This window comes from Microcaecilia unicolor, chromosome 9, assembly GCF_901765095.1.
Source record: "Microcaecilia unicolor chromosome 9, aMicUni1.1, whole genome shotgun sequence".
Taxonomy (NCBI): domain Eukaryota; kingdom Metazoa; phylum Chordata; class Amphibia; order Gymnophiona; family Siphonopidae; genus Microcaecilia; species Microcaecilia unicolor.
In genome coordinates this window covers 84,444,156-84,463,073 of record NC_044039.1, presented here as the reverse complement: position 1 = coordinate 84,463,073, position 18,918 = coordinate 84,444,156, and the positions used below count along the sequence as shown (strand labels likewise).

Below are 18,918 nucleotides of genomic sequence, written 5' to 3'. Positions count from 1 at the left end.
CCATACTAGCGCCGGTGTTGGCTACTTGCCCATAATCAGAGCCCTCGAGCGCATGAAACACGCTCGAGGGCTCTGAACGCAACTAGCATGCAAATGCATGCTAAACAGGGCTAAACATTCACCCCCAATGATCAGTGACCAGCACGACAAAGATTGGGTTGCTGGCTGCGGCAAACCCTACGCCAGCTCCGAGCTGGTGTTAGGTTTTGCAGATCATTGGGGAGGAATGATGAGCCCTGTCTAGCATGCATTTGCATACTGACAGGCCCCCATTCCTCCCAACAAGGCAAACCTGCCAGCAACAGGGGGCTGGAGGTCCGGCGGACCTCTGGTCCCCCCCCCCAGGTTCAGGCTGGATCTCCAGCCCCCCCTAACGCCCCTCAACATGTGCAACCAGTCCCTGGTGGCCCAGTGGGCGATGAAACCCCTCCCAGCGACAGGGGGGATGGAGGTCCGCTGGACCGCTGGTCTCCCCCGCCCCCCCAGATTCAGGGAGGGCTGGAGATCCGGTGGGTCTCCAGCCCCCCTCCCAACCCCCCAGCAAAGGGTCCCTGGTGGTCCAGTGACCAATCCGCCCCCTCTCCCTGCCTACCCACCCTAACTCCCTTATATGGTGTGTAGCCCCGCCAAGCACATCCCAGGATACACTGGGCAGGGCTGGGCATCGCCATTTGCAGCGTCGAAGGAAGAGGAGGGAGGCAGGCTACCTCCCTCCTCCAACCCACAAGGTAGGGGGGGGCAGATTGATCACTGGACCACCAAGGATCCTTTTGCTGGGGGGTTGGGGGGGGCTGGAGACCCACCGGATCTCCAGCCCTCCCTAAACCTGGGAGGGGGGGAACGCAGGTCTGCCAGACCTCCAGCCCCCGTGGCTCGGGGCAGGGGTAGTTGGGGCCTGGTGGTCCCATGGACCACCAGCCCCTGTGTTTGACAGGTTCGGGCTTTTGGACAGCCCAGACCTGTCAAACAAGTGCGGGAGGATTGTGCCAAGCGCATGCTCAGGCACAATTCTCCCGCACTTCTACCCCATGATCATTGATAATTGCGTGTTTAAATTTGCATGCAATTATCTCTAATCATTGGTGCAGTAAAGCCACGCGCTGTTCCAACGCTATTTTAGAGCTCTGTTTGGAACAGCGCGGGGCTTTTGATCATCTGTCTGTAAGTACTTTGGAGTTGCCACCAGTTACTGAATGAAACGGTTCACTTTTTCATATCTTTTTGTTTATGAAGTTGTCTAAATAAACAAAAAAAAAAACAGACAGAAAGAATCCCATGGAATATCTCCTTTATCAAAGTTTAGATTAGGATCTAAATGTATCTTTGAGTATAAGCTGTGCTACAATGCAGACCATCCTAAGAGATTCACAAAATTTCTCAGCACTATTGATGTTACAAAAATTCAAACCTACAGCAAAAAAAAAAAAAAAAAACCCAGTAATGAAGCCCATTATGATGGCCCAAAATGTTGTTTAGGGGTGTTATTCCCTATTTAGATAGAGCAAGGAAGTTAACCAGTGACCTAATGGTCATGTTTTGGCAGTATAAAAAGTTTTAATAGGTGAAGTCAGGATGAAAAATCCTTCTGCACACACCAAAACAATGGGTTAAAGCCCAAGGAAATTCACTCAAACCTCATTTTATGTAGAATGGAGCCCCAAGGGCAGTGTTTCAGAGAACTAAGGGTAAGGGGGAATAAGCTGCACGGAGCGGCAGTTGTAGCCTTAACCACTTTAATAAGCAGACTGGATGGGCCAGGCTGGTCTTATTTGCCATCATTTACTATGTCACTATGCTACTTGTGTTTCTATAGAGACTCTTTAAAATGAACCAAAAAAAACCCCTAACATCTCACATCTATAAAGAGACACAGGTTCTTAACCTGGAGTCCATGGACCAGATGCAAAAATGATTCATTTCTTTATGGTGGTGGGGGGCAGGGGGATGGAGGAGGAAATAGAAGAAAATAAGAAAACAAGAAACAAGAACATAAGAATTGCTGTCTTGGGTCAGATCAAGGGTCCATGTAGTCCAGGTACCTTTTTTGTAACAGTGACCAGTCTAGACCAGAAGTACATGAAAGAACCCAAGCAGCAGCAAGATTATATGCTATTTACCCCAGGGATAAGAAGTGCTTTCCCCAGGTCTACCTTACCAGGTCTCTAGGAACATGTCCAAACCTCTTTTACTGCTTTCATCACATACTCTTGCAACACATTTCAGCATGCGTGGGATAAACATAAAGGAATCCTGTTCAGAAGGAATGGATCCTCAGAAGTTTAGCAGAGACTGGGAGGCGGGGCTGGTGTTTGGGAGGCGGGACTAGTGCTGGGCAAGATTTCTACGGTCTGTGCCCTGAAAATGGCAGATATAAATCAAGGTAAGGTATGCACTAGAAGCAGCACTTGTTGGGCAGTCTAGATGGACCGTGCAGGTCTTTTTCTGCCGTCATCTACTATGTTACTATGAGGCTTATTTTCGAAAGAGAAAAACGCCCAAATTCCGACCTAAATCGGGAGATGGATGTCTTTCTCTTGTGGGTGCCCAAATCGGTATAATCGAAAGCCGATTTTGGGCGTTTCCAACTGCACTCCGTCGCGGGAACGCATAAAGTTGATGGGGGCGTGTCGGAGGCGTGGTGAAGGCGGGACTGAGGCGTGGTTATCGGCTGAGCAGAGATGTGCGTGCTCGGCCGATAATGGAAAAAAGAAAGGCGTTTTCAGAGAGAATTTAGGTCACTTTTGTTGGACCCGTTTTTTTCACGAACAGGTCCCAAAAAAAGTGCCCTAAATGGCCAGATGACCACCGGAGGGAACCGGGGATGACCTCCCCTGACTCCCCCAGTGGTCACTAACCCCCTCCCACCAAAAAAAAACGAATGTTAAACACTTTTTTTCCAACTTGTAAGCCAGCCTCAAATGTCATCCCCAGCTCCATGACAGCAGTATGCAGGTCCCCGAAGTAATTTTAGTTTAGTTAGTGCTGTGCGGGACCCATGCAGAGAGGAAAAATCGGAAGAAAAAAAAACAAAAAACAAGCAAGTGCAGTCAGGGACGTCTAAATTACCAGGATAGTAAAAGGGGGAATCGAGCCAGCAACCTTCTGATTACAAGCTCAGTGCTCTAGCCAGTGAACCACATTATTCAGGTGCTTAGATGTCCTTCCCTTTCCATTAAGTCCCTCCAAGTTTCTGTCAGCCAATCACCGCTGTTTAGCTGACACAGATGTCAGCTAAATGAGCTGTGATTGGCTGACAGAAACTTGGAGAGACTTAATGGAAAGGGAAGGACGTCTAATCAGTGGTGCACTGGCTAGAGCACTGAGCTTGTAATCAAAAAGTTGCTGGTTCAATTCCCCCTTTTACTATCTTTTGATTTGGACGTCCCTGACTGCACTTGCTTGCTTGTTTTTTTCTTCTTCCGATTTTTCCTCTCTGCATGGGTCCCGCACAGCACCAACTAAAGTAAAATTGCTCTGGGGACCTGCATACTACTGTCATGGAGCTAGGTATGATATTTGAGGCTGGCATAGAGGCATCTCAGGGGGACCAGTGCACTACGAATGCTGTCCCCTCCCACGACCAAATGCCTTGGGTTTGGTCGTTTTTGAGCTGGGACGCTTCGGTTTCAATTATCGCTAAAAAACAAAAACGCCCAGCTCAAAAAACACCCTAATCCAATGTATTTTCGAAAAAAAAGATGGATGTCCATTTTTTCGAAAATACAGTTCGGCCCGCCCCTTCACGGACCCGTTCTCGGAGATGGACGTTTTTACAAATGGGCGTTCGCGTTCGATTATGCCCCTCTAAGTAAGAGAGACTGCCTATGAATATCATTGGTGCCTGGATAATTCCTGGCTGTTTTTCTTTTTGTTGGTTGTATTATAAACCTCATAGAAGCCACATGCTTGGCTCTTTGTGGTATAATCAAGATTCTCTAATAAAATAAATAAATGGATAGCCTTGTGGTGGTCCACCTGGATTTTCAGAGGCACTATCCAGATTAGTGTTACTGGAAATCTGGGTACGACCTGGTCAGTGGGAGTTATCAGGGTAGGAGCTGCTCTTACCCAGATGACTTCTTCTAAATATCAACCCCTTAGTCTTTTCAAGTTTCACTGTAAATATTTTTCATTCCAGACAAGTTATAATATTGTTCAGGATGCTCGATTTTAGGTAGGCAAGAAACAGCAAGTATGCACAGAAATCAAAGGTGGTGTGTGACCTGTAGCCGAGCAGAAATTAGCAACAGAAGAGAAAACCAGAACAGGATCTTTAAATCAGCAACTCCTGCAGCATCCCTGCCCCTTGTGTTGGTTACCTTGATTAGCAGGAAGGCCAGACAGGAAAAGGGGGCTATGGCAAGGTCTGCATGAGGTAGAGCCAACCACACAGGGTGGAGGAACACCAATCCCTACAGCTGTAGCACAGCAGACCAAGGAGTAGGGTAAAAAGTTGGCACTTCCAAAAATCACAAGGGAAATGGCGGTGCAGGATGAATCCCTTGAGACTGCATATAAGAGTTTCATAAGTATACCTTTTATATTTCAAGCACCCATTTTTATCTAGAATTCTCTCTCTACATTTCAATCTCCAGATTCCTGAAGTAGGTGCCTAGAGCGCCGAAACACAGCTGCTGTGTCAAGTCTTTTTGATGCACCTTCATCTTAACTGGATCAATACGTTTTTCTTGTGGTTTTCACCCTACTCCTTGGTCTGCATGAGCTCATACCTGCTAACAGGTCCCATGTGTGTTATGTTTATGTGTATTTTTCTGGGGAAGAGATACACAGCTTGTCAGAAATTCTTACAGAAGTCCATGACCTTAGAAAGGTTAAGAACCACTGTAGTAAGTCACCCTGGCTTCTTCTATACAATATGATGGAAGGCAAAGACTAAGACCCATCTAGTCTGCCCAATTTGCCATTGTAATGCTGTGCACCACAGCTGATCTCACATCACCATCACTAAGGATCCTCAAGGAAAGATTCTGTTCCCAAGAAAGGAAGAACCACCTCAGGACAAAAGAAAAGGGAGATGTCCTGGATCATATGCATGACATGGACTGGGGCACTGGCAGGAACCCTGATCTCCTGCAATTCTGCAGCCACACACACAAATTCAAAACCTGGTCATCACCTCAGAACTCCCTATTTCATGCAGAATCAAATGCAGGACTGGGAGTTGCTTAGATGGATAAGCAGCAGCACTACACAGCCCTTAGTAACATAGTAGATAACTGCAGATAAAGACCTGTATGGTGCCATCCAGTCTGCCCAACAAGATAAACTCATTACATATGGTGATAGATGAGATAGATTTGTCCTTGCCATTTTCAGGGCATAGATGTAGAAGTCTGCCCAGCACTGTCCTTGTTCTCCTGCTTCTGAAGCTGAAACTGTCCAGCCACAATCAGAGCACAGACCATAAACATTTGCCCAGTATTAGTTTTGCTTCCCAATTATCAGTGTTGCTTCCTAATCTCTGCTAAGCTTCTTCTAAACAGGTGTTTATCCCACGCATTTCTGAATTCAGTCACAGTTTTCATCTCCACCACAGGAGGGCATTCCAGGTATCTACCACCCTCTCTGTGAAAAAATACTTCCTGACAATATTCCTGAACCTGTCCCCTTTCAACCTCAATTCATGTCCTCTAGTCCTAGCGCCTTCCGTCTCTGGAAAAGGTTTGTTTGTGGATTAATACCTTTCACATATTTGAATGTCTGTATCATCACCCGTTTCTTCTTTCCTCCAGGGTATACATGTTCAGGTCACGCACTGTACTCATGCCTCAGCTAGAGTGGTGCACTTTGAACCATGCAGGACTGTGCAGCTCAGTGTTAACACTCCAGTCCCAAGAGGTAAAGGAGAAGATGTGACCTGAGATGCTCTGCTGCTACCCTCCTCCTAGTCATAAAAGACTGGAAGATGGAGAGGATCAGAGAAGGTGTGGGAGTAGATAGTGTAAGAGAGAGAGAAGGGATTGTGTCAGAAGGAGGTGCATAAGAGATGATCCTCTTTCCTAATTCCCGATATAGGATTCCTTTCTCATCCCTCTCTGCCCTTCCTTCAAGTCTTGTCCTCCATCTCTCTCCTCACCCATATTTCCAGCATCAATCACTATTTAGCTCTCTTTTTGGGAGAAAAGGAAATGGCCACACAGAAAAACCACACACACATTCTATTACATGAAACACAAAAAAAGCTTACATTATTTAATATGCAAATATATACAGTTGTGAACCCCACAACAGTCACAGAATTAACTCTTTCTGAAGGAAAGTGGGACTGGGGGTATGAATAATTAAATGTAGTGAGTTAAGAAAGGTTATTTTTTTTTAAGTATAATTAGGCTTAAAGCATCATATGTACAATGGACTAAGTCACTATCGAAAGTGCTCTCCCAAAAGGAAAACTCCTCCCAGCCTCGAGGGAACAAATGTACTCTTTTAGTAGCTAAAACTTCAAACAGTACCCATACAAAAAGGAAAAAAAGTGGAGTATAAAGACCTCTTGAAGCAGGGGTTCTCAACCAGTCCTCGGGATACACTCAGTCAGATTTTCACGATTGCTACAATAAATTTGCAAGAACTAGATTTGCACATAATGAAGGAAGTATATTCATTGTGGCCATCCTGAAAACTATAAAAGCCAATGACAAACACACACCTCAAGGATTTTTTTTTAGTATGTTTTCAGAGCACAGAACCTAAATTTATTGTGCTCCATCCTCTGAATGACTGTAATCTCTCATGAAGTGGCAATACGTAAATTTATATTAACTCTTCAATATGAGTTTTAGTAGAACTTTCACTTTAAAGACAGTCAAACGGCCCAGCAAACTATTTTCTCATAGAATGATCATGCTACACAACCTTGATAACTAGGTCCACATATCCTCTCTCATCGTCACTGGTCACCGGAGTGTAGGGTCTGACTACAAGATTACCATTGATCCTTGCAGAAAGGTAAATGTGTTGCCCTATAAAATGAGAAAACAAATGAGTTTACAAGTCTGTACAGTATCCTCATACATTTTAATGATACACGGGCCCCAACTTAAGACGTGACTCAACAAATAGCTATTATACAGAGGAGACTTAGGTGCTGGAAAAGACAATAAACAACCTAAAAACAAGGACTGCTCAGAAGCGAGCAATACAAAAATATATATCTATTTTAATATTTTCATGGGGAGAGGTAAGGTGGGCTACAGGCAGTTGATGCCTAAAAAAAACAAACACTGTTAGGTGAACACCACAGGGACCAGAATCACCCCAGAAACAGCGAGTCAACAAACTAGATTCACATTATTTCCACAACTGGCACTAATTTTTAAAAATTGCCCCTTTCTAGGATTCCCCTATCTTCTAGTCCTAATCTATCTTTATGTTACTAGTATCAATGAAAATGCTGGGTTAACAGCCATGTAGAACTGAAAGGGCCTGCCAGACCAGAAGCAGTAAGCAACAGTGCAAGCTTCCTCACACACTACCACCACCAAGCCAATTTTGCTGTGGGTGACAGCTGAACTGCAAGTATGTAAGACTACACAATATTAAGTTTCATTATCCCTCCCGACACATGGGGTTTATGCTCATCTGCCAGCAGATGGAGACAGAGAACCACCAACTTGACACCACACTGTATCCTGTGCAACCCCTAACTTGTCAGTATTTTTCAGTCTCCGTGCAGTCTTGATTGGTCTGATAGGCCATGGCTGGGGAATCTCTTTATCCAGCATTGGGCTGGTTCCTTTGAGTAGCAACCAAGAAAAAAAAAAGGTTTTTTAAGAGGTTGGGAGGCGTAGGCCAGTGGTATCAGTCCAATTACACCTGAATTGCCAAATCCAGTTACCTGGGTTATTATTATTATTTGTAGCATTTGTATCCCACATTTTCCCACCTATTTGCAGGCTCAATATGGCTTACATTATGCCGTGATGGCGATCGCCATTTCTGGGTACAGAATTTCAAATGGTAATACATTTAGTTGTATACTTACATGGTGAAGAGGAATACATTGTGGTATTGCATACAAATGATATTGCATCAAGGTGCATACATACATGGTACAGAGGAATGCAATATGGCATTGCATCGAGGTTTCTAAGTGATAAAATGAGTTGTAGCATAAGTTAGGTCATCGACTATAAAGATGTCATCTTCAATTTAGGAAATAGATTGGTAACCTTTCTGAGAAGTTCTGAGAGAAGAGGACATTTCTCTGGTAAGTGAACGCTATTTTGTTTGTGCTTTGGGAACTTAAAGATTGGGGTTTAAAGGAGGAATTGTAGGTTAGTGTTAGGCAAACTTAAAAAGCAAATTTCAACAGCTAACAGAAAACAGCTAATCTCCATAGTCTTTTCCACTTAGTTTTAAAAAGCCTTGTACCACAGCATTAACAGAATCTAACAGCCACTGCAGGATCTAATTTAGTATTCCCACCCACCCACCCCTAGGACAACTCCTCATTTATAGTCAGTTATTGTAATTAGGGTAACAAGTAAGGAGTGCTCTTATAGAGTTTTAAATACATTTCATTACCATCTAAGAAGGAAATACTATATAAATCATACAATACACTATATAAAGTAAAAGACACTTTTATATTAGGCCAATATCCTTAATACTGTAGCAAGTTTTAAAATATTGGAAAACTCAAAAACACTAAGATGGAGTCAGCAGTCCAGCAGCAAGAGGGGTGCTATCCAGTCTTTTGCATTGGGTGTCACATGTATGATTATCTCCCAGTTGGTGAGATGTCATATGTTTGCGCCCGATGCAAAGAGCTCCTAGCTCTTAGAGAACGTGTCCGTTCTCTTGAGGCTAGAGTAGCAGACTTGGTGGAGCTGAGGGAGACAGAGAGGTACATAGAGGAGACCTACAGGGATGTTGTAGAGAGGTCCCACCTCCAGTCTAGTAGCCCTTGTGCTACCTTGGAGGAGGGAGGTCTCCTAGAAGGAGAGCATCACCCTGGTGAAGTAGGAAGTACTCCTGTAGCCAGGACCTGCCCACCAGGGGATGTACTATCCTCTCGCACTGAGGATATGTCTCCAAGTGCTGCCCGGGAGGGAAAGGTTAGGACAGCTGTTGTAGTTGGTGATTCGATCATTAGACATATAGATAGCTGGGTGGCTGCTGGACGTGAGGATCGCCTGGTGACTTGCCTGCCTGGTGCGAAGGTGGCGGACCTCACGCGTCACCTAGATAGGATTTTAGATAGTGCTGGGGAGGAGTCCGCTGTCTTGGTACATGTGGGTACCAATGACATAGGAAAATGTGGGAGAGAGGTTCTGGAAGCCAAATTTAGGCTCTTAGGTAGAAAGCTCAAATCCAGATCCTCTAGGGTAGCATTTTCTGAAATGCTACCTGTTCCACGTGCAGGGCCCAAGAGACAGAGCTCCAGAGTCTCAATGCGTGGATGAGACGATGGTGCAGGGAGGAGGGTTTTAGATTTGTTAGGAACTGGGCAACATTCTGGGGAAGGGGGAGCCTATTCCGAAAGGATGGGCTCCACCTTAACCAGGGTGGGACCAGGCTGCTGGCGTTGGCATTTAAAAAGGAGATAGAGCAGCTTTTAAACTAGAAATGGGGGGAAGGCCGACAGTCGCTCAAAAGCGCATGGTTCGGGAAAAGGTATCTTGCAAAGATACCTCACAAACAGGGAAGGTAAAATTATGTATCGTACCTGATAATTTTCTTTCCATTAATCATAGCTGATCAATCCATAGACTGGTGGGTTGTGTCCATCTACCAGCAGGTGGAGATAGAGAGCAAACTTTTGCCTCCCTATATGTGGTCATGTGCTGCCGGAAACTCCTCAGTATGTCGATATCAAAGCTCCATCCGCAGGACTCAGCACTTAGAGAATTACACCCACGAAGGGACACTCTGCCCAGCTCACCACCGCCGAAACGGGGGAGGGGAATTAACCCAGCTCATCCCCACACAAGTGGGGGAGGGGAATCCGTCCAGCTCATCCCCGCGGAGCGGGGGAGGGACACCACACCCGCCGATGCGGGGGGATCTGGCTTATCCTGCAACCGCAACCGCGGGAGGAGATGACTGACCCTAACACCGCCGAAGCGGGAGGGGTACAAAGCTGCCCTACAGCCGCACGAAGCGGGAGGGAGTGCCGTCAGAATTTAAATCTCAATCCAGCCCCGTAAAACGGAGGGGAGAGGAATGCAGCAGCTCACTGTAACACAAACTCGTCTCAACTCTTGAAGAATCCAAGTGAAAGAAGAACTTGAACACAAAGTCCTCCTGAAGTAACTGAAGGCTAAACTTGAACCTAAAATTCAACCAGAATATAAACAGTACAGATATCTGGGAGGGGCTATGGATTGATCAGCTATGATTAATGGAAAGAAAATTATCAGGTATGATACATAATTTTACCTTCCATATCATCAAGCTGATCAATCCATAGACTGGTGGGATGTACCGAAGCAGTACTCACCCAGGGCGGGACATAGAAATCCCTGACCGCAACACTGAAGCTCCAAACCGGGCCTCCGCCCGAGCAGCCACAGTCAAGCGGTAATGCCTGGCAAAGGTATGGGCCTTCCCCGCGGCCACCTAAGCCGCTGCAATGGCTTCCTTGCCCATCTTGCCACTGTAGGCTTAGAAGCCTGCAGACCCTTACGAGGACCTGTAAACAGGACAAACAGATGATCCGATTTCCGAAAATCATTGGTCAGTTCCAAGTATCTGATGATGACTCGTCTCACATCCAGAAATTGAGAGCAGAGTATTCCTCTGGGTAGACCTCCCTACGAAAGGAAGGGAGACAGAGCTGCTGAATCACATGGAAGCGAAAAACAATCTTGGGCAGGAAGGAAGGCACTGTGCGAATAGTCACTCCTGCCTCAGTGAACTGCAGAAAAAGCTCTCGACATGAGAGTGCCTGGAGCTCGGAAACTCTTCTGGCTGAAGTGATAGCCACCAAAAAGACTGCTTTCAACGTCAGGTCTTTCAGAGATGCCCTCGACAGGGTTCAAAAGGCGGCTTCTGCAATGCTCTTAGCACCAGGTTGAGATTCCACGCAGGCACCACTGAGTGCAGAGGAGGGCGCAGGTGATTAACTCCCTTGAGAAAGCGCACCACATCTGGCTGCGAAGCCAGGGAAGCACCCTTCAGGCGGCCCCTGAAGCAAGCCAGAGCCGCTACCTGAACTTTCAGGGAACTGAGCGACAGGCCTTTGTCCAGACCTACTTGCAGGAATGCCAACACTGAAGAAATTGGAGCAGTGAAGGGAGAAAGCGAGCCTGCTTCACACCACGCTGCAAAGATACGCCAAACCCTGGCGTAAGCAGTAGAAGTAGAGCGCTTCCTCGCTCTCAGCATAGTGGCGATGACCTTGTCTGAGAAGCCCTTCTTTCTCAGACGCTGCCGCTCAATAGCCAGGCCGTAAGACCAAAGGGGGAGGGATCCTCCATCACCACGGGACCCTGATGAAACAGGCCCTGCTCCACTGGCAGCCGCAGAGGATCGCCGACTGAGAGCCTGATCAAGTCCGCATACCAGGGACGTCTGGGCCAATCCGGACCCACCAGGATTACCCTGCCGGGATGCTTTGCCACCCGGTCTAGCACCCTGCCCAACATGGGCCAGGGCGGGAACACATAGAGAAGCTCTTGTGTCGGCCACTGTTGGAGAAGAGCATCTACTCCCAGGGATCGAGGGTCCCGTCCTCTGCTGAAAAAGCGCGGCACTTGACAATTGGCCGATGACGCCATCAGATCTAGGCTCGGCTGGCCCCAGCGCTTCGTGATGCCCAAGAACGCCTGAGCAGATAGCTGCCACTCTCCGGGCTCCAAGGTATGGCGACTGAGAAAGTCCGCCTTGACATTCATGACTCCGGCAATGTGGGCCGCTGACAGCTGTTCCAGGTTCGCTTCCGCCCACTGGCATAGATTCATGGCCTCCTTGGCTAGAGGGGCGCTCTTGGTACCTCCCTGGCGGTTGACATAGGCCACAGCCGTGGCATTGTCCGACAGGACCCATACAGGCTTCAACACCAGTACCGGGATGAACTCCAACAACACCAACCGAATGGCTCTGAGTTCCAGGAGGTTGATAGACCACTTGCCTCTGCAGGAGACCAGAGCCCCTGCGCTGTCCTTCCCAAGCAGTGGGCTCCCCAGCCCATCAAAGAGGCGTCTGTCGTGACGACAATCCACTCCGGGGTCACCAGAGGCATTCCTGCAGACAACTTGTCTGTCTGCGTCCACCAGCTCAGCGCCTTGCGCACTGCTGGGTCCAAGGGAAGGCGCACAGCATAATCCTCCGACATCGGAGTCCAGCGCAGCAGCAGAGATTGTTGTAGTGGTCTCATATGAGCCCTGGCCCAGGGCACTACTTCCATCGTGGCCGTCATAGAGCCCAACAGCTGCACGTAGTCCCAAGCCCGAATAGGAGAGGCTACTAGGAACTAGACCACCTGAGCCTGAAACTTGACAATCCGATTGTCCGGCAGGAACACTCTGCCCACTTGGGTGTCGAATCGAACTCCCAGATACTCCAGGGACTGAGTCGGGCGCAGCTGGCTTTACTCCCAGTTGATGATCCACCCCAGGGAGCTCAAAAGAGCAACCACCCGGTTCACAGCTTTGCCGCACTCTGCATAAGAGGGGGCTTGGATCAACCAGTCGTCCAGATAAGGATGGACTTGAACTCCTTCCTTCCTCAGGAAGGCCGCGATGACCACCATTACTTTGGAGAAGGTCCGCGGAGCAGTAGCCAACCCGAACGGGAGGGCTCTGAACTGGAAGTGTCGGCCCAGTACTGCAAAACACAGAAAGCGTTGATGAGGAGGCCAGATGGGAATATGCAAGTACGCTTCCTTGATGTCCAAGGATGCCAGGAATTCTCCTGCCTTCACTGCCGCTATAACAGAGCGGAGGGTCTCCATGCGAAAGTGCCGAACTTTCAAGGCCCAATTGACCCCTTTGAGGTCGAGGATAGGCCGTATAGAACCGCCTTTCTTTGGTATCACAAAGAAAAAGGAGTAACATCCCTTGCCAAGCTGATTTTCTGGCACCGGAACGACCGCCCCCAGGCGGATCAGATTGTTCAAGGTCTGCTGCACTACCACAGCTTTGACCGGAGACTTGCAGGGAGAGAGTACAAACCCGTCTTTTAAGGGTCGGCAGAACTCTAGCTTGTAGCCGTCTCTGATGACTTCCAGCACCCAAGCGTCTGAAGTTATTGTGGTCCACTCGCCCATAAACGAGGACAGCCGTCCTCCAATCTGCACTGGGGCGTGGACCAAGGCCCCATCATTGGGTACGAGACCCTGGGGGAGGACCGGAGGGAGGACCGGAGGGAGCACCTCCGGGACGGCGGTCTCTGCGAAAGGAATGCTGCTTGGGGGAGAAGTTCCTCTTGAAGGAAGAGGGGGCAGAGGAGCCCGACCTGCCCGGGCGGTACCGACGGGCTTCCTGAAACCGTCCTCTGGAGGTACCAGGGCGAGTACTAGCCCGAACCCTGACCTCTGGTAACTTCTTGCCCTTAGACGTGCCGAGATCGGTCACGATTTTGTCCAGCTCGACCCCAAAGAGCAGCTTGCCTTTAAAAGGCAATCTAGCCAGGCGGGAATTAGAGGCGTGGTCAGCAGACCAATGTTTCAGCCAAAGCCACCGCCGCGCAGAGATTGTCTGAGCCATGCCTTTCGCTGAGGCCCTCAAGACATCATACAGCAAGCCTGCCAAATAGGCTAAGCCCGATTCCAGGGCCGGCCAATCAGCCCTCAAGGAAAGATCCGAGGGGAAAACCCGCTGCACCATAGTCAGGCACGCCCTGGCCACATAGGAGCCGCAAATTGAGGCCTGCAAACTTAAAGCAGCTGCCTCAAAGGACGACCTTAAGGCCTCCTCCAATCTTCTGTCTTGGGCGTCCTTTAGGGCCGTGCCACCTTCCACCGGCAACGCCGTTTTCTTAGTCACCGCAGTGATTAAAGAATCCACGGTAGGCCACAGATAGGCCTCACGTTCACTTTCAGTCAAAGGATAGAGGCGGGACATAGCCCTAGCCACTTTAAGGCTCGCTTCCGGGACATCCCATTGAGCCGCAATTAAGGTGTGCATGGCAACATGCACGTGGAAGGTTCTAGGCGGGCGCTTCGTCCCCAGCATAATGGCAGAGCCAACAGGGGCTGAGGGAGAGACGTCCTCCGGAGAGGAAATCTTCAAAGTGTCCATGGCCTGTACCAACAGGTTGGACAAATCCTCTGAGCTAAAAAGCCGCGCTGCAGAGGGGTCATCCGCTCCATCCGAGCGGGGATCCGTCTCCTCCAAGGAATCCGCAAAGGACCGTTGGGAGACCTCAAATACGCTGCCCTCATCTACATCGGAGGAGACAAAGTCCTCCAAGGCCTGGGAATCAACCTGAGGGCGTTTACCTCTGGGAACCTCAACCTCTTTACCAGACGAGGGAGCAGGGGCAGCGTTTTGCATAAGGAAGGCCTGATGCAGCAGCAAAACAAACTCGGGGGAGAAACCCCCCAGACTGTGTACTTCCGCAGCCTGGGCAACAGCCCTAGACGCACCCTCAACCGGCGCTCGCAAGAGCGGGGGAGAGACATGCTGCGCATCCAAAATGGCGTCCGGCGCGACACTCCGCGAAGGAGCCGCGCGGGAAGAACGGCGCTTAACTTTAGCCGCTTTTGTGCCGTCGCCCAAATTAAGGGCGTTCATGGCATTAATGTCTCCAACCTCAAGGGCGGCCCAAGAAGAAGCCGTCCGAGCCGCGTGGCCGGCCAAGATGGCGGAGGCGAGGAGCGGGGGATGGGCGTTTATGGCGGGAAAAATCGCCACGCCGGAGGAAGGACCGGGACATTCATCGGCCACGAAACTGTCACCCAACAAGGGCGAATCAGGCTTTAAGACCCCCGCATCCCCTCTAGAAGCGCCCAAGCGATCCGGGGAGCGACTCTTTACGCCCTCGCCCTCCGACGCCATATGCCACGTGGAGATAAATCGGGGAACCCCCTGCCCGCTATAAAAAGGTAAAAATTACCTGCTGTCCGCTCCGAGCTGTAACGACCTGGTGTCCCAGTGAGTAGCTGCAATAAACGTTTAAATAAACGTCGAAATAAACGCCTTTAAGGACGTTCAAAATTTTTTTTTTAACGGAGCCAGCGGGAGGGGGGAGAAAAGGAGGGACCTGGCACCACCAGGTTTGCACTTGCTCAAAAGAGCCCTCAACCCCAGGCACTCAACAAAACCTAAAAATTAGGCTTGGAGGCCTAGCCAGAGCTGCTGCTGTGTGTGACCACCACCTGCTGAGATAGAGAACATACTGAGGAGTTTCCGGCAGCACATGACCACATATAGGGAGGCAAAAGTTTGCTCTCTATCTCCACCTGCTGGTAGATGGACACAACCCACCAGTCTATGGATTGATCAGCTTGATGATATGGAAGATAGGGTTTCTGGATAGTGAGGTTGCACAACAGACCGTGGTAGGCCAGGTGCCCTTAAATACAACTAAAGATCAGACAAAAGATGTCAAATCAATAGTGTCAGGTACTAAGCATCATGCAAATAAGAACAACAAACATACTCTGAAATGTCTATATGCAAATGATAGGAGTCTAAGAAATAAGATGGGAGAGTTGGAATATATTGCACTAAATGAAAAATTGGATATAATAGGCATTACTGAGACCTGGTGGAAGGAGGATAACCAGTGGGACACTGTCATACCGGGGTACAAATTATATCGTAATGATAGGGTGGACCGGACTGGTGGAGGGGTAGCATTGTATATTAACGAGAGCCTTGACTCAGATAGATTACAAATTCAGCAGGACACAAATCACACCTTTGAATCACTGTGGGTTGAAATTCCATGTATAAAAGGGGAAAAAATGGTGATAGGAGTGTACTACCGTCTGCCTCGCCAGGATGAGCAGGTAGACACAGAAATGATAAAAGAAATCAGAGACGCGAACAAAATGGGCAATGTGATAATAATAGGTGACTTCAATTATCCAAATATAGACTGGGTAAATGTAACATTGGGACACGCTACAGAGATACAATTCCTTGATGAAATCAAGGACAGCTTTATGGAGCAACTGGTGCAGGAGCCGACGACAGAAGGAAAAATTCTAGATTTGGTCCTTAGTGGAGCGCATGATCTGGTGAGGGACATTATGGTACTGGGGCCGCTTGATAACAGTGACCATAATATGATCAGTTTTGACATCGACCTTGAAGTAACTGTACACAGAAAGTCAAATACGTTAGCGTTTAACTTTAAAAAAGGAGACTATGATAAAATGAGAAGAACGGTAAAAAAAAAAAAACTTAGGGGGGCAACTGAGAGAGTAAAAACTGTACAACAGGCGTGGACGCTGTTCAAAAATACCATCCTGGAGGCCCAGGCCATACATATTCCGCGAATTAGAAAAGAAAGACGGAAGTCCAAAAGACATCCGGCCTGGTTGAAAAGTGAGGTGAAGGAAGCTATTAGGGCTAAAAGAAACGCCTTCAGAAAATGGAAGAAGGAACCGTCTGAAAATAAGAAACAGCATAAGGAGTGTCAAAGCAAATGCAAGGCGCAGATTAAGAAGGCCAAGAGGGAGTATGAAAAAAAGATAGCATTAGAGGCAAAAAAACATAGTAAAAATTTTTTTCGGTATATTAAAAGCAGGAAGCCGGCAAAAGAATCGGTTGGGCCGCTGGATGACCGAGGGGTAAAAGGGGCGATCAAGGAAGACAAAGACGTAGCGGAGAGACTGAATGAATTCTTTGCTTCGGTCGTCACCGAGGAAGATTTGGGTGGGATACCGGTGTCGGAAATGGTATTTCAAGCGGACGAGTCAGAGAAACTTACTGACTTCACGGTAAACCTGGAGGACGTAATGGGGCAGTTCGGCAAACTGAAGAGTAGCAAATCTCCTGGACCGGATGGTATTCATCCTAGAGTACTGATAGAACTGAAAAACGAGCTTGCGGAGCTACTGCTAGTGATATGCAACTTATCCTTAAAATCGAGCGTGGTACCGGAAGATTGGAAGGTGGCCAATGTAACGCCCATTTTTAAAAAAGGCTCCAGGGGAGATCCGGGAAATTATAGACCGGTGAGTCTGACGTCGGTGCCGGGGAAAATGGTAGAGGCTATTATTAAAAACAAAATTACAGAGCACATCCGAGGACATAGATTACTGAGACCAAGTCAGCATGGCTTTTGTGTGGGGAAATCTTGCCTGACCAATTTACTTCAATTCTTTGAAGGAGTGAACAAACATGTGGACAAAGGGGAGTCGGTTGATATTGTGTATCTGGATTTTCAAAAGGCGTTTGACAAGGTACCTCATGAAAGGCTACAGAGGAAATTGGAGGGTCATGGGATAGGAGGAAATGTCCTATTGTGGATTAAAAACTGGTTGAAGGATAGGAAACAGAGAGTGGGGTTAAATGGGCAGTATTCACAATGGAGAAGGGTAGTTAGTGGGGTTCCTCAGGGGTCCGTGCTAGGACCGCTGCTTTTTAATATATTTATAAATGATTTAGAGATGGGAGTAACTAGCGAGGTAATTAAATTTGCTGATGACACAAAGTTATTCAAAGTCGTTAACTCGCGACAGGATTGTGAAAAATTACAAGAGGACCTTACGAGACTGGGAGACTGGGCGGCTAAATGGCAGATGATGTTTAATGTGAGCAAGTGCAAGGTGATGCATGTGGGAAAAAAGAACCCGAATTATAGCTACGTCATGCAAGGTTCCACGTTAGGAGTTACGGACCAAGAAAGGGATCTGGGTGTCGTCGTCGATAACACACTGAAACCTTCTGCTCAGTGTGCTGCTGCGGCTAAGAAAGCGAATAGAATGTTGGGTATTATTAGGAAAGGTATGGAAAACAGGTGTGAGGATGTTATAATGCCGTTGTATCGCTCCATGGTGCGACTGCACCTTGAGTATTGTGTTCAATTCTGGTCACCGCATCTCAAGAAAGATATAGTAGAACTGGAAAAGGTGCAGCGAAGGGCGACTAAAATGATAGCGGGGATGGGACGACTTCCCTATGAAGAAAGACTAAGGAGGCTAGGGCTATACAGCTTGGAGAAGAGACGGCTGAGGGGAGACATGATAGAGGTATATAAAATAATGAGTGGAGTGGAACAGGTGGATGTGAAGCGTCTGTTCACGCTTTCCAAAAATACTAGGACTAGGGGGCATGCGATGAAACTACAGTGTAGTAAATGTTTCTTCACCCAACGTGTAATTAAACTCTGGAATTCGTTGCCGGAGAAAGTGGTGAAGGCGGTTAGCTTAGCAGAGTTTAAAAAGGGGTTGGACGGATTCCTAAAGGACAAGTCCATAAACCGCTACTAAACGGACTTGGAAAAATCCAAATTTCCAGGAATAACATGTATAGAATGTTTGTACGTTTGGGAAGCTTGCCAGGTGCCCTTGGCCTGGATTGGCCGCTGTCGTGGACAGGATGCTGGGCTCGATGGACCCTTGGTCTTTTCCCAGTATGGCATTACTTATGTACTTATGTAACCTTCCACCCCCCCCCCCCCACACACCATGGAGGATGTTTTCCCTTAGTGGGTGTTTGGGCTGCATGTGTCTAAGCCTCAATCCTCCTTCCCCTACCATTGGGAGGGGGCTCGAGTGCCCTGGGGACAAGGATCATAGGATCATGTAAAAAAAAAAAAAAAAAGTGTTTTCTGATTGTTTCAGCAGTCCAGTGTAGTGCTATGAAGAAGAGGTGGAAAGCATCAGTTTGACAGGCATAACATGTTCAGGGGTAGAGTATCTGGCATTCAGGATCCTTTAGTGGCATGGCTTCCCCAAGGGACTTCAGGCAGTGCTGTAGTGTGTGTGGCTCCAACCTCACAGCTGTGACTTCAAGCACCCAGTAAGACATTTACACCGGGGATCAGGTCGGGGCGGTT

General features: G+C 48.0%; 1 protein-coding gene across 1 annotated transcript in view; it reads right to left on the bottom strand.

The window, feature by feature from the left end:
* The window catches only part of LOC115478128 (NADH-cytochrome b5 reductase 3), a 79,897-nt gene that overhangs the window by 30,235 nt on the left and 30,744 nt on the right, over positions 1 to 18,918 (bottom strand). Inside the window, 1 exon segment of the mRNA XM_030215375.1 lies at positions 6,874 to 6,980. Coding sequence (XP_030071235.1) covers positions 6,874 to 6,980 — 107 coding nt within the window.